At 49.2% G+C, this 14,045-nt stretch overlaps 1 protein-coding gene across 1 annotated transcript in view; it reads left to right on the top strand.

Annotated features, from left to right (window-relative positions):
• KSR2 (kinase suppressor of ras 2) overlaps nt 1-12,103 on the top strand; it is a 311,598-nt gene extending 299,495 nt beyond the window's left edge. The window contains exons 16-19 of the mRNA XM_024758568.1: nt 1,349-1,480; nt 7,918-8,047; nt 9,321-9,454; nt 11,972-12,103. Coding sequence (XP_024614336.1) covers nt 1,349-1,480; nt 7,918-8,047; nt 9,321-9,454; nt 11,972-11,978 — 403 coding nt within the window. The 3' untranslated portion in view covers nt 11,979-12,103. The remainder of the gene's footprint in view (nt 1-1,348; nt 1,481-7,917; nt 8,048-9,320; nt 9,455-11,971) is intronic.
• Nucleotides 12,104-14,045: the final 1,942 nt, after the last annotated feature.

Here is a 14,045-nt window from a genome sequence, read left to right on the forward strand (position 1 = left end):
CCCCATGAGTCAGGAGGAGGCGGAAGGGGCTGTGGGATGAGATGGGAACAGGGACGTTTGCCCTTTGGGCAGCAGCGTTCCACCCCACCCCACCCCACAGGGCCTGGTCATGCCAGTGGGGTAGCGTGATATGTCCCCACTACACTGATGTTCTTGGGGTTTCTAGAACGCCCCAAAGAGGGCCTGCCTTGGGCCTTTGTCCTAACTTCTCTCCTGCCTGGCATACTCTTCTCCTTGTTCGCGTGGCTGGATCCTTTATGTCATGATCTCCTGCCTGGAATGCGCTTCTCCTTGTTCGCGTGGCTGGATCCTTTATGTCACGAAAGTCTTAGCTCACATTTTACCTAAAGTAAGCTCCCTCTTATCTTTGACACATTCTCCTATTTTAATCTTTCCTATTTAGATAATTCATTTGTCATCACTTTCCCCTACCAAAGTACAAGCTCCGGGAGGGCAGGGACTTTGTCAGTCTTGTTCACTGCTGTGGTCCCAGTGCAGAGAACAGAGCCTAGGCAGAGTGGGTGCTCATAAATACAGTCGGTCCTCATTATTCGCGGATTCCATATCTGCAAATTCACCCACTCGCTAAAATTTATTTGTAACCCCCAAATCAATACTCACGGCACGTTCACAGTCATTCGCGGACATACAGGGTGGTGAAAAACTTGAGTCAACTGATGCACTTGTTCCCAGCTGAGGTCCAAGGAGAGGAAACTGCAGTTTTGTTTCAGCTCATCATCGATGACCAGAGGATGGAGGTGGGATGGTGCAGTGCAGGGCAAGAAGCTCCAGCTCTGGGGCCAGTTGGATGGGTTTTGCAATTCTGCCCCCTGGTAGTGGGGCAGCCTCAGGGCAAATCACGTAATACTTCTGAGCCTCATTTTCTTTTGTGTGAAATAAAATAGACTAGGATGAATTGTTTTTAGGATTTAGGATTATAATCTTTTTGAGATGTGTGCATGCGTGTGTATATATACATTTCCTCCAGGAGCAAAAACTCAGTTTTCACTAATTCAGTGTTTGCTGAGACTTTATAGAACATAAGCGCCACGAATAACAAGAATCGGCTGTATTTGTTAAATGAAGATGGAGAAGGGGGCGCCTCAGAGGCGAAGGGACACGATGACTGTTTGGGTGTTGGGTGTCTCTCTCCAGATCAGCCTTTCCTGCACCTCCCACTGAGTCTTGGCCTCAAGTACAAGGTCAGGCAGTGCTTGATGGGGGGCTAGGGATGGGGGAGGAACACAAGAAAGCCAGCAGAGATGGTCCAGGGACTTGGGGTCCGTGATGGAGGACTGGTCCTCCCTGGGCTGTGAAACGGGGCTCACTCTGTGCTTTGCTTCTCCAGGCGTGATGACAAGCTGCGTATCCAGAGCGGCTGGCTGTGCCACTTGGCCCCGGAGATCATCCGTCAGCTGTCTCCCGACACAGAGGAAGACAAGCTCCCCTTCTCCAAACACTCAGACGTCTTTGCGCTTGGGTAGGTGGCCCACCCTGCCTTTTGAGAGCCCCAGCCTGGGCAGAGGGACACTTCCCAAAACATTCCCTTAGTGCTTCTGGAAGGGACAGGGCATCTGTCTGCGGAGGAAAAGGTGGCTGGATTCCTGGGTGAGTTAGTGGGTATCTGAGTGGGCTGTAGTAGAGAGACCCTAGCAAACCTTCATGCCTGGTTTCTAACTGGTTGTGTGACCATGGCAAGTTACCTGATTCATTCATTCATTCGTGCAATAGCTATTTACTGGGTGCCTGTTCTTAACAAATTGTCAAAAACTTAGTGGCTTAAAACGACCTTTATTATCTCAAGTTTCTGTGGCCAGGAATTTGGGCGTGGTTCTGAACTGGCTCAGGATCTTGCATTAGGCTGCAGTCAAGACGTTGGCCAGGGCTGAGGTCTCATCTGAAGGTTTGACAGGCTGAGGATCCATTTCCAAGGTGGCCTGCTCACATGGCTGTTGGCAGGAGGCCTCAGTTCCTCACCACACAGACCTTTCCAAAGGCTGCTTGAGTGACCTCACAACACGGCGGCAAGAAGCTGCATTCCCTTTATGACCTAGTCGCAGAAATTGTACATCGTCACTTCTACCGTATTGTTTGTTAGAAGCAAGTCAGCAAGTCACGGGGAGGGGAATTAAGCTCTACTTTTTACAGGAAGGAGTATCAAACAATTTGTGGACATTTTAAAACCACCATAGGTCCCTATTCTCTCTTGTCTGGTGGAAGACAGACAAGGAAACAGTTTTTTTACAAAATTCTGTGATAAGTGCTATGCTGGGGATAAACACAGGACTGTGGGAAGAAAGGAGGAACTAAATCCAACCTGGGAGATCAGAGAGAGCTTCCTGGAGGAGGTGACTCCTGAGCCTGTGTTAAAGATTGAGTGTAAGTAGTCCAGGTGAGGGTAAGGTGAAGCGTTCCAGATAGAAGGAGCACGTGAAAAGCAACAAGGGTGAAAAAGAACAAATTGCCCACAGTGGAGGAATACGTGGGGAGCAGGAGTGGAGGGAAGAAGACGAAGCTGATGGATGGAGAATCAGGAAAAAATGAGCCTGGGGTGGTGAGATGAGGGACTAGAGAGGAAAGAAGGCATTCTGCAGGGACCTAGAGGCTGAGTTAAGGAGTTTTCACCTTCAGAGCAGTAGGGAGCCACTGATGGTTATTGAGCAGGACAGTGACTTTTAAAAGTGTATTGAGCACATAATCACACTCTGAGCTTTAGAACAATCACCACTGTGTTGAAAACGGAAAGGAGAAGGGCAAGATTGGGGCCAGTTGACCAACGCAGGGGGGAGATGCTGAGATTCTCTGCTGAATCAGTGCCAGTGGGTGTGAAAGCTGGGATTGGACATAAGAAGCAGCATTTTGGGGGTGGAAGTGATAGGGCTTGCTTGTTGGTTTAAATGTGGGTGATGCCAGATATCTGCCTGAAGCAACTTAGCAGAGAGTAGTGTCATTCACCAAAGTAGACACCCTGGAGGTGGGGCAGGGTTGGGCCATGCCAGGAAGGCAGAGAGAGCAGATTTGGACACAGTTTGAGCTACCTTGGAGACAGTCGAGGGAAGCAACCAGAAGGCGGCTGAATCTACACATTTTAAGTTTGGGAAAGAAGAGTTCAGGACTTGGCGGCAAAGAGAGTAACTGCAGCCGTGGGAGGGGATGAGGTGTCTTTGAAAGTACAGAGGAGGGAGAGAGGGTCCAGGGCACAGCCCTGAGATGCAGATCCAGACACTCTGAGAAGGTACAGCAGGAAGGCTTCCGTGCGCCTGTCCCTCAGGTGGGGCCATGCTAATCCTCACCTTACCTCGACCGTGGGGGCGGTTACATGGACTGGCAGATAAGCTGGGAAAGCTGTTCGGGAAAGTTGGAGGCTTGCAGATGTGTGCAGTTAGACTTAGTGCCACCAAGAGATGTTACAGAGAATATCTTCCCCGGAAAAGCGCCCCTGCTGCGTGCTCTCTGGAAATCGGGGTGGGGGCAGTGTTTGCTGGCACATCAGTATTCTCGCCATCTGTCACTTGGGCCCCTTAAGAGGCTGTCACTTGCCCTGCTTAGTTTATGCCCAAATCTTTAGTTAGATATTGTTATCTGAAACCAAATTGCAATAATTAAGTTGGTATATTTTACTATCAATTTAGCAAAAGAAAAAAGAATGTAATTAACAAAATGTACCAAAGTAAGTAATTGGTTTTCCACTGCAGTTTTCATCTTTAGCAATTTTTTTCCCCTTCAAGCGAGTTTCTCTTGAAAGTTAGGTTTGAAAGGAAGTTTTAATGAGGCTTTTATTCCCGACACTGCTGAATTCCGAGGGGCCTGGTGCTCCCGGTCTCCTGCCAATCAGGTGCATCTTGTTGCTTGGGAACATCGTGCTGGGGCATGACTTCGAAAAAAATGGGCTTTAAAAGTGTACTGAGAACCGTGTTAAGTTTGTGATGGGTGCTGTCTCGTGGCATCTTCAGAAGCACACTTTGAAGCAGGTACCATTGTTCCCAATTGACAGATGAGGAAACTGAGGTTCTGAGTGGCTTAGTGACTTGCCTTATGGTAATTAGCAGCGAAGCTGGGAGTCAAACTTGGGACATCCTGACCCCAGGGTTGGAGCTTTAAACCACAGAGCCTCCAGGCTTGAGAGTCATTTCACCACTCAAAGCCCTACTTCCCTCAGCCATAAATCAAAGATAATGAAGCCCATTGAGACGTTCTAAGGATTGAATGAGAAAACACCTGTAAGGCACACAGCACAAGGCCAAGCTCCTGATAGGCTCCCTTCCCCCCTACACTCTGTGTGTGCCTCCTTCACTAGGCCCCAACCATCAACTAGAGGGTTGCCCTCCCAAATAGTTCACTGCCCCAATTACAAAGGACCCTCAAATGGGATGGAGTGTAGGTTTCTCAGTATAGCATAATGGCCAGTGGTGTAACTCTGTAGTCAGATGGCTTCAACTCTGGCTATACCTCTTATTTTGCTGTGTGACCCTGGGTAAGGTATGTAACCTTTGTGAGCCTCAGTTTCCCCAGCTGTAAAATGGAGCTGATAATAGCACTTCTTGTTTAAAATGTGGGTTTTATTATTATTCGGGTTTGATGAGGCCAATAGATCAGGAAACAACTACCACTGGATAGTTTGTTATTCACAGTCCCCAGAAGGAGAGGGCACATCATACCACGCAGGGCCACACGGGGAAACACCAGGGTCAGTCAGGAGGCAGAGGGAGCAGGAAGAAAATGTGGGCAAGAGCCGTTATTGTGGTTTTCTCGGGAAGGAAGCGGCGAGGCAGGGTAAGCAGGCTTAGCATTGGCTAGTTTAACTAATTGCAGTGGGCTCTGGGGTATGGGGGCTGTCCTGAGTAGGGAAGGTGAATATTGGCCCTGAGCCTGATAGAGGAGATGGAGGGATGGTGGAGGACTTTGGATTGTTTAGTTTGCATATGAAAAGCACACTTACAGGTCAGTCCTTTACTATCTCTAGGAATTGGCTAGCCCTGGGAGGGGCAGTCCCGCCAGGGTCAGCAAGGCCCCAGATAGCAGAACATCAGAATAAAAGGCATGCTAATACACCTCCCCCATAATCATAGTAAATACAAAAGGCTAAGATTAGTGTCTAGCACAGAGTGAAAACTCAATAAGTGTTATTGTTTATGATGAAAAGAACTAGAATCATCCAGCACGTAACTTGAGAACTTCCTGACCACCTAACTCAACATCCCAACACCTGAGCATCACCACCCCTCCTCGCCCCAGAGGGATGAGAAGATGCTGAGAGGCAGAACCCTAGAAATAGCTGGTTTGATACAGTCCTCTATCAGTAAAAAGGGTAACTGAGTGCTTCGTGTTCTTTAAAGCAAATTTACATAAATTATCTTAGGTTAGAAGAAAGATCATTTCCTAGGATGGTTTCAGTTAGTCCCTGAGTTGGGGAATCTTCTCAGTGAGTTGAGACCTATCCCCACCGTACAGCTCAGTGACACCCCAGCATCCTCTGAACACCCCGACACATGCACCATGGGCCTCAGTGCTGCCCACACCTCCCAGCATCACTTAGGCACTGCCCAGCCCATCTCCCCATCCGTCCCCACGTGCCGCTCACTGCAGCAGGCAGTCGTTTCTTCCATCATTACGACGTCGTGATTTATGAAACAGACGATAACATAGTCGATCTCTCTAGAATAATTCCAGCATCGAGTTGTTCTGGCATTCAGCCTCCCAGATAAACATTCTTCCACTGCAGTTTTATCATCATTCTCATTTGGCAAGTAGGGAAACCTGGATTCAGAAGGGAAGCAACCTACCCAGTGACATGTTACTAGCATAGAATAGAATCAGGACTTGAACCCAAGGCAGTCTGACCCTCAGATTGTTTTTTTTTTTTCTTTCCACTATTTCAAAGGAAGGTTCCTTCTTAGAAAACACAAATATAATAGAAAAAAAATTCTGTCCTTTCTATCACTGAGAGGGAGCCCTTGTTAACATTTTGCTGTGTTGCTCTTATTCTCTTGTCCATACATATATAGTGGTATTTAAAAAGCATAACATACCTTATATACAGTTTTGTGTCCTGTTTTTTTCACTTAAAATTATATTTTGAGCATTTTTATGTCAGCAAAATTTCTTTGAAATGTTATAATAATAATAAATATCTTAGTTTATGGATTTACCATAATACATGTAACCAATTCTTGTTATTTTTTTAATCTTTATTGGAGTATAATTGCTTTACAATGTGACGTTAGTTTCTGCCGTACAACAAAATGAATCAGCTATATGTGTACATATATCCCCATATCCCCTCCCGCTTGAGCCTTCCTCCCACCCTCCCTATCCCACCCCCCTAGGTCGTCACAAAGCACTGAGCTGATCTCCCTGTGCCATGCGGCTGCTTCCCATTGCTATTTTACATTTGGTAGTGTGTATATGTCAATGCTGCTCTCTCACTGCGTTCCAGCCTCCCCCTCCCCTCCATGACCTCAAGTCCGTTCTCTACATCAGCGTCTTTATTCCTGCCCTCCACTAGGTTCATCAGTACAATTTTTCTAGATTCCATATATATGTGTTAGCATATGGTATTTGTCTTTCTCTTTCTGACTTACTTCACTCTGTATGACAGACTTCAGGTCTATCCACCTCATTACAAATAGCTCAATTTCGTTTCTTTTTATGGCTGAGTAATATTCCATTGTATATATGTGCCACATCTTCTTTATCCATTCATCTGTCGATGGACACTTAGGTTGCGTCCATGTCCTGGCTATTGTAAATAGTGCTGCAGTGAACATTGTGGTACATGACTCTTTTTGAATTATGGTTTTCTCAGGGTATATGCCCACTAGTGGGATTGCTGGGTCACATGGTAGTTCTATTTTTAGTTTTTTAAGGAATCTCCATACTGTTCTCCATAGTGGCTGTATCAATTCACATTCCCACCAACAGTACAGGAGGATTCCCTTTTCTCCACACCCTCTCCAGCATTTATTGTTTCTAGATTTTTTGATGATGGCCATTCTGACTAGTGTGAGGTGATACCTCACTGTGGTTTTGATTTGCATTTCTCTAATGATTAATGATGTTGAGCATTCTTTCATGTGTTTGTTGGCAATCTGTGTATCTTCTTTGGAGAAATGTCTATTTAGGTCTTCTGCCCATTTTAGGATTGGGTTGTTTGTTTTTTAGTTATTGAGCTGCATGAGCTGCTTGTAAATTTTGGAGATTAATCCTTTGTCAGTTGCTTCATTTGCAAATATTTTCTCCCATTCTGAGGGTTGCCTTTTTGTCTTGTTTATGGTTTCCTTTGTTGTGCAAAAGCTTTTAAGTTTCATTAGGTCCCATTTGTTAATTTTTGTTTTTATTTCCATTTCTCTAGCAGGTGGGTCAAAAAGGATCTTGCTGTGATTTATGTCATAGAGTGTTCTGCCTGTGTTTTCCTCTAAGAGTTTTATAGTGTCTGGCCTTACATTTAGGTCTTTAATCCATTTTGAGTTTTTTGTGTGTGTATGGTGTTAGGAAGTATCAATTCTTGTTATTGAACAATTGTGTTATTGCTACTTTTTTCAGTGTTCTATATAATGGTGTACAGAAGATTCTTGTCATTGAGTTTTTGTCTGTATCCCTTATGTTCCCCTTACAGTAGTTTCCTAAAATTACAGGCATGGGGTCAGAGATCCTAGCTGTATTATATTAGACTGTTCAGGTTCTAGCTTTTGATTCATTTTAATTCAGGCACCAGAGAAGATATCCTGGGATAAGCATGACTTCTAAGACATTGACAAAGCTTTATGTACATCTTAGGTAGCAGAACACCAGCCCTGTGAGGCAGAAACTAGGGGGCCAGAGTGGTTAGCCAGCAGGCTGACTGGGTGGGCGCGTGTTGGTAAGGGGACACAGAGTTGCAAGGGACGTATCACACCCTTTAACAATGTCTGCCAACAGGACAATCTGGTATGAACTCCATGCCAGAGAGTGGCCTTTCAAGACCCAACCAGCAGAGGCAATAATCTGGCAAATGGGCACAGGCATGAAACCCAACCTCAGCCAGATTGGCATGGGAAAAGAAATCTCGGTAAGTCCCGGGATAGTGCCAGGTCTGGGGGATGAGGGGAGAAGCAGACACAATTCTGGGCCTTCTTTTTCCTGCATGTTAACAAGGTTGCAAACGCTTTCCTGGAGGGTGACAAAAAAGCCTGCGCACAGACTCGTCAGGTGATCATTTGGAGCTTAGAAGGCAAAACTTTTGAGCTGTGCCTGTGATTCCGGTTCCTACTATCAGGGCACAGTAACACTTGGCCAGGTTTTTCCTAGCAAGGGATTGCTGAGCCTAGTAGAACCAGTGAATCCCTCTTTTTCTGTTATTTTTTAAAGACATACATTAAGATATCACTGGTAGGGGCTTCCCTGGTGGTGCAGTGGTTGAGAATCCGCCTGCCGATGTAAGGGACACAGGTTCGTGCCCCGGTCCGGGAGGATCCCACATGCCGCCGAGCGGCTGGGCCCGTGAGCCATGGCCGCTGAGCCTGCGCGTCCGGAGCCTGTGCTCCGCAACGGGAGAGGCCACAACAGTGAGAGGCCCGCGTACTGGAAAAAAAAAAAAAAGATATCACTGGTATCAATGATTCTAATTTTATTTGGATCTACATAAAATTTTTAAGGCATTATCCAACTCAGAACAAGACATGTGGAAACAGAGAAGCCTGAGTATAAATTAGTAATCATCCTGTAAAACACATCAGGAAGAATCCTGTTTTGATCAGAAGATAGATGTGGCAGGGAAGGCATAATTATCCGGTATGTTTTTAAGGATTACCTGTCTCTAGATTTCCTTTCTCAAGTGAGGCAATTACTAAGAGTAATTTTCCTGTCTGTGACTTTAAGGGCGCTTATAATATTAGGATGTGGATAGAAGCTTCAGGATTCCCTTTTCTCCCTCCTTTTTGAGAAAAATGCCAAGAAACTCCTTGGGGAGCATTATTGATTTCAATGTATCCCAGACCTTCTATAATAGGATTTACCTAGTTTGCTGTATAGGCTCAGAAAGTGGATGAGTAAAAGGATGGATGTTGCAATGGATGAGTGATGCATGGCTGGATGATAGATGAAGGATAAATACATGAACTGAGATGAACAGATAGATGGATGGGTGGGTGGATAGATGGGTGGGTGGGTGGATAGATGGATGGGTGGGTGGATACATGGGTGGGTGGGTGGATGGATGGATGGATGATGGAGGAATCTGGCAGTGGAACAAATGGGTAGACAAACAGACAAATCCAAGGAGATGTCAAGGAGCAATCAAGAAGTTACTAGTTACGTTAAATCACCATCTTGGTTTCTTTTAGGACATTCTTCTCTTCTGCTGGGCCTTTGAACAAGAAGAGAGACCTACCTTCACCAAGCTTATGGACATGCTGGAGAAGCTGCCAAAGCGGAACCGCCGCCTGTCTCACCCTGGACATTTCTGGAAGTCTGCAGAGTAAGTGTTCCCCCTCAGCATCTCTTCCCACTGCCCTGTCCTCTGGCCTTTGTCACCTTTTTGCTCCCCTCCCCAGCTCCTCTGCCAACCGTCTCCTTTCCGCGTACCCACCTCCCTCCCCAGCGTACCACCCTTCCCCACCGTGTTTCTGTTCAGGGGAATCTCCTCTGTGATTTGGGTCCTAGAGGCTGCCGTACAGGGCCTGGATCCCCGTGGCTACCATGGCTGCCTCATTGCCTGTTTCCTCCTGATGAAGGTTGATGCCCCAGTAAGTCTGAGCATCACACGGTGAGGTGGTACCCTGAACCCACCAAGCCCTACATGTCAGCCGTTCATCAAAGTAGAAAAGTCCTGGGGTGTACCTATTTCACGGACGATAGACGGGCAAGGTGTCTGTGTCCTATTCCTGTACCCACGGCAGACATGACTAATCTATCACAGCGCATCTGCCATCACTCAGCGGTACTCATCAGCAGTTATTTAGGATCAGTGCGTGGATGCCTTTCCTGGCCGTTCCAGATTTATCCAGCCTCCTTCTTTTACACACGGAGAAACCGTGACCCAGAGACATTCAGCAGCTCACCCACATCTGCATGGGGTGTTGGTGACAAAGGTGGGGACACAGGTCAGGTCCCAACTCCCCAGTCTAGAGTTTGCTCTCCCCACAACATCAGCCCCTCTAGACTCCTCACTCACACTCAACGGCTTTGAGACGGTCACTCTGCTGCTGTGGTCCTTTCAGAGACCGCCTGGGTCGGCGGTGGACTGGGGGAGGGCTTGGCTACGGTAGGCCCAGGATCTGGGTCCTGTCTAGGGCTTTGTAATCTGCACAGGGGACCAACCAAGAGGCCTCAGCTGCAGGTGGCATGCTCCCAGGAGGAGAGCCGCTAACTCGAAACTCGCCTCTGGGATCTTGGGTCTGCCCCTCCATGGCTCCATCAGAGGACCTGGCATTTCTAGAATCCCAGTGTGGCTTAACACGTGGTGAGCTGGAGGCAAGGCTGAGGCAAGCCTGCCTTCCAGAGCGGTGCATCTCAAAATTGAATATGCATTCATATCACCTAGGGACTTTGTTAAAATGCGGGTTCTCATTCTGTATGTCTGGGGTGGGGCCCAAGATCTTGCATTTCCAGGGTGATGCGGACACTGCTGGTCCATGGACCACCCTTTGGGCCTGTGTTGTCCCAAAACAGCCACATACCACATGGGGCTATTGAACACTTGAAGGGGGTGAGTCTAGATTGAGATGTGCTTTGAGTAGAAAATCTACACTAAATTTCAGAGACTCAGGAGAAAGGAAACAATGGTTAATCCCTCCTCTCCCTAACCCCTAATCGTTCATCTACGTTCTGTCTGTATGAATTTACCTGTTCTACATGCTCCATGTAAGTGGCCTCATAAATATTTATCCTTTTGTGTTTGGCTTCTTTTACTCAGCATGTTTTCAAGTTTCATCCACAGTGTAGCATATATCGTTAGACCATGGTTCCTTTTTACGGCTGAGTGATATTCCGTTGTAAGTCTATACCACGTTTTGTTTGTTCATTCGTCTGTTGACGGAGGCTTGGTTTGTTTGCACCTTTTGGCTATTGTGAATAGTGTTGCTGTGACCATTGGTGTATAAGTGTCTGTTCGAGTCCCCGCTTCCGGTTTTTTTCATCACCACGACCACCAGCACGACCTCCATCATCTGGGTACCACTTATTAAACACGTGTGTGATAGGTGCCGTGTCAAGCATTCTGCCTGCATTATCTCACTGAATCCCCAGGACCTCCCTAAGAGGTAGTCTGGTACCCCCAGAGGAGGCACAGAGAGGTTAAGTGCCTATTCACAGGTCACACAGCTAGTAAGGAGCAGAGCAAATATTGGAACCCAGATGGGTCTGGACCCTAAATCCATGATCTTGACCCCTCCATTCTGCTGCCTTCTAGGCAAAGACTGCCTGTCTTTCTAGAACCATCCTGGGAGAGTGGGCATAAATTCTGCCCCTGACAGCCCAGATCCTGGCTCAACGGTAGTCAGCAAAGCCTCCACCCACAGCTGGAGTCTATGGTGTGGGTCTTTTCTCACCTCCGCTTCCTTTATCTCCATCCCTTACTGAGCATTCTCAGCAACTCCACATGGCACATGGGCTGGTGTTCCGGTTCCACGTGGCCTCAACCCAGCTCACAGCTGGGTGACCATCCTAGTCCAGAAGCTACATGCTCCAGTGAGAAGAGCCTGCTGCTTCCTGGCTGTGCACCCTTGGACAAAACACCTAACCTCTCTGAGCCTCATCTGTAAAAGCGGTGTAATGTGCCTTTCTTGCAGGCTATCCTCAGGTTTAAACGAGATCAGGTATGTGAGTTGCTTGGCACAGAGCCCAGCGCATAGTAGGACCTCCACCTTTTCTTGTGGAGGGTGGGAACAGCTCATCTCAGACCACCTGACCTCCGAGAGGGCGCTAATTCACAAAAGATGGCGTTGTCGTACCCATGTGACCTCTTGCCACTCTCTCCCTTCTCTCCATGCTCCAGGCTGTGACCACTGGACAAAGGGACAGCGCTCAGCTGCCTCAGCTCCCAAGCCACCTCTCCTCCCCTGCTCTGCCCTCTGCCAGCTCAGGAGGCCAGAGGCTCACCATCAGAGGGTACCGACCCCGGCCGGCCTGGGAGCGCTGCACGACTGAGCCCGGCAGCTTCCCTGCACCCCAGACCCACGCCTTCGCTCGGGCAGGGGTGGGGACCCCGAGCCAGGACTTCATGGGACCAGCCAGGGAGATGCAGAGTTCATCAGTGAGGCCCAGGGGACGGTGTAGACAAGAGAACTTTGGGCTGGATGTGGAGCCCCTGGGCCGTGGAGGCTAGGGCAGGGGTCCCACGCGGGCAGGCTCACAGGACCGGTCTGTGTGTGCGTGTGTGTCTACGTGCGCGACACCGTCCGCTCTCAATTGCCCTTGATGACGGGAGTCAGGCTGCCCCAGGTCCGGGGCTGAGCGCCCATCAGCTGTTTCGGTGTCTGCGTGGTGGGTTCCAGCTGCGCTCTCTGGAAAGACGGGACGGGGATGCAGAGCTGAGCGCGCGCTTAGTGGAGGCTACGGGGCGGAGATCTGGGCGGGAAGCTCAGCTGTTCCTGTGCAAACATCTGTTCTCGGAGGCCCCCCCACCCCAAGCCTGTCAAGGTTTGGGCACCTCTGCGTATCGCTCCGAAGTGCATGTCTTCTGCGTTCTGGGTCTCTCTGGGCTACGCTTCCCCGTTTCCGCTGCCCTCTCCGTTCTGTGACAGCCTCGTCCCCTTTCTTCCTCGCTGCCCCCCACTTCCATTTGGAAAGCACAGTGGCTCCCTGGCCAAGATGACTTCAGGGGGCTCCTTCCAGCTCACCTTCATCCATGACGGCCCCCTGAAGTCTGAGCCTTGGGAACTGGGGTTCTGGGAGGGGGAAGTTCTAGGACATTCTTTTTCCCTCCCTCTGCCCTGGCACTTACACCAGCTAAGTTTATCCACCACCATGATGGAGATGGGTCGTTGGGTTCGGTGTGTGTGTTGGGTTACAGGGCGTGTGCACGGCATCTTGTTTGCAAATGACCCCTCCTGCAGTCCTGCTGCTTCACCCTTAAAAAGTCCAACTGGGGAGGCGAGGAGGGCAGCTCTTTGTCGGGGTTCTGCATTTTCATCTCCAGCTGGTGCCGAACCGCAGAGAGGCTCCCCGTTCGATGCCTCTGCACGCTCAGCGCCCCTGCCTTCCATCCCTCACCTTCACGCCCCACCTGGCCCAGCTGCTCTTGCTGTAACCACACCAGGGTCCAGTGTTCAGCGCGGAGGTCGCTGGGAGCAAGTCAGGTGCAGAATGACAGGGAGAGCCTCCGTCTTACGTTCCTTACCTGACAAGGGAATGTCTTACGTTCCCCAAACCCTGGACCGCATTCACCTGACCAGGCATCCGAGGGAAATCTGCGCCCCAGCAGGACATCTGCTAGCAGGACAGCTGGGCATTAGGCAGGAGGCCCAGGCTCTGCCCACAGTCCCGCCGTACTTCTTGGGCACTGCCCAGCCTTGCTTCTGGTCGCCACCTTATCTAGATGTCTCCCTCAAAGAGAGGGGACCTCCGACTTCAAAAACCCACCTGGGCTCAGACTCAACGTCCAACCAGAGATATAGGGATCTTCCCCACTTTGGTTCACGCTCTGGGGGGCCAAGCCTGCTTCCAAACTGGGAAAAATGATGAGACCGGTCATGCTTCCGGAGACCCTGGCTGAGGGAAACCCCAGAAGGCCTTCCTGGTTACTTTCCCAATGCTCCCACCTGCCTGGGACCAGAGTCTCCAGGCCCCCATGTGGGCCATTCCTAAACATTCCTCTTTTGGGGCATCTGTCACTGTGGCCCTCAGCCCGTCATTTGCGTGTCTGGAGGCGTTGACACGTGTTTGCACAAGCCCCAGCTGCTTTGCTGTCGCTGCGGGCAGCTCTTGTCAGCGGCCGCCACGCTGTTAAGGCAGGTCACCCAGCGAACCCGCCCCAGGCCTGAGCCGGGGCCTCCTGAGGGTCTCACATCTCTTTAGCCCAATCAGACTTCTTGGGTCCGTGGACCCCAGTCTTTATCATGGACCTCAGT

Source organism: Neophocaena asiaeorientalis, unplaced genomic scaffold, assembly GCF_003031525.2.
Source record: "Neophocaena asiaeorientalis asiaeorientalis breed wild unplaced genomic scaffold, Neophocaena_asiaeorientalis_V1.1 scaffold77, whole genome shotgun sequence".
NCBI lineage: Eukaryota > Metazoa > Chordata > Mammalia > Artiodactyla > Phocoenidae > Neophocaena > Neophocaena asiaeorientalis.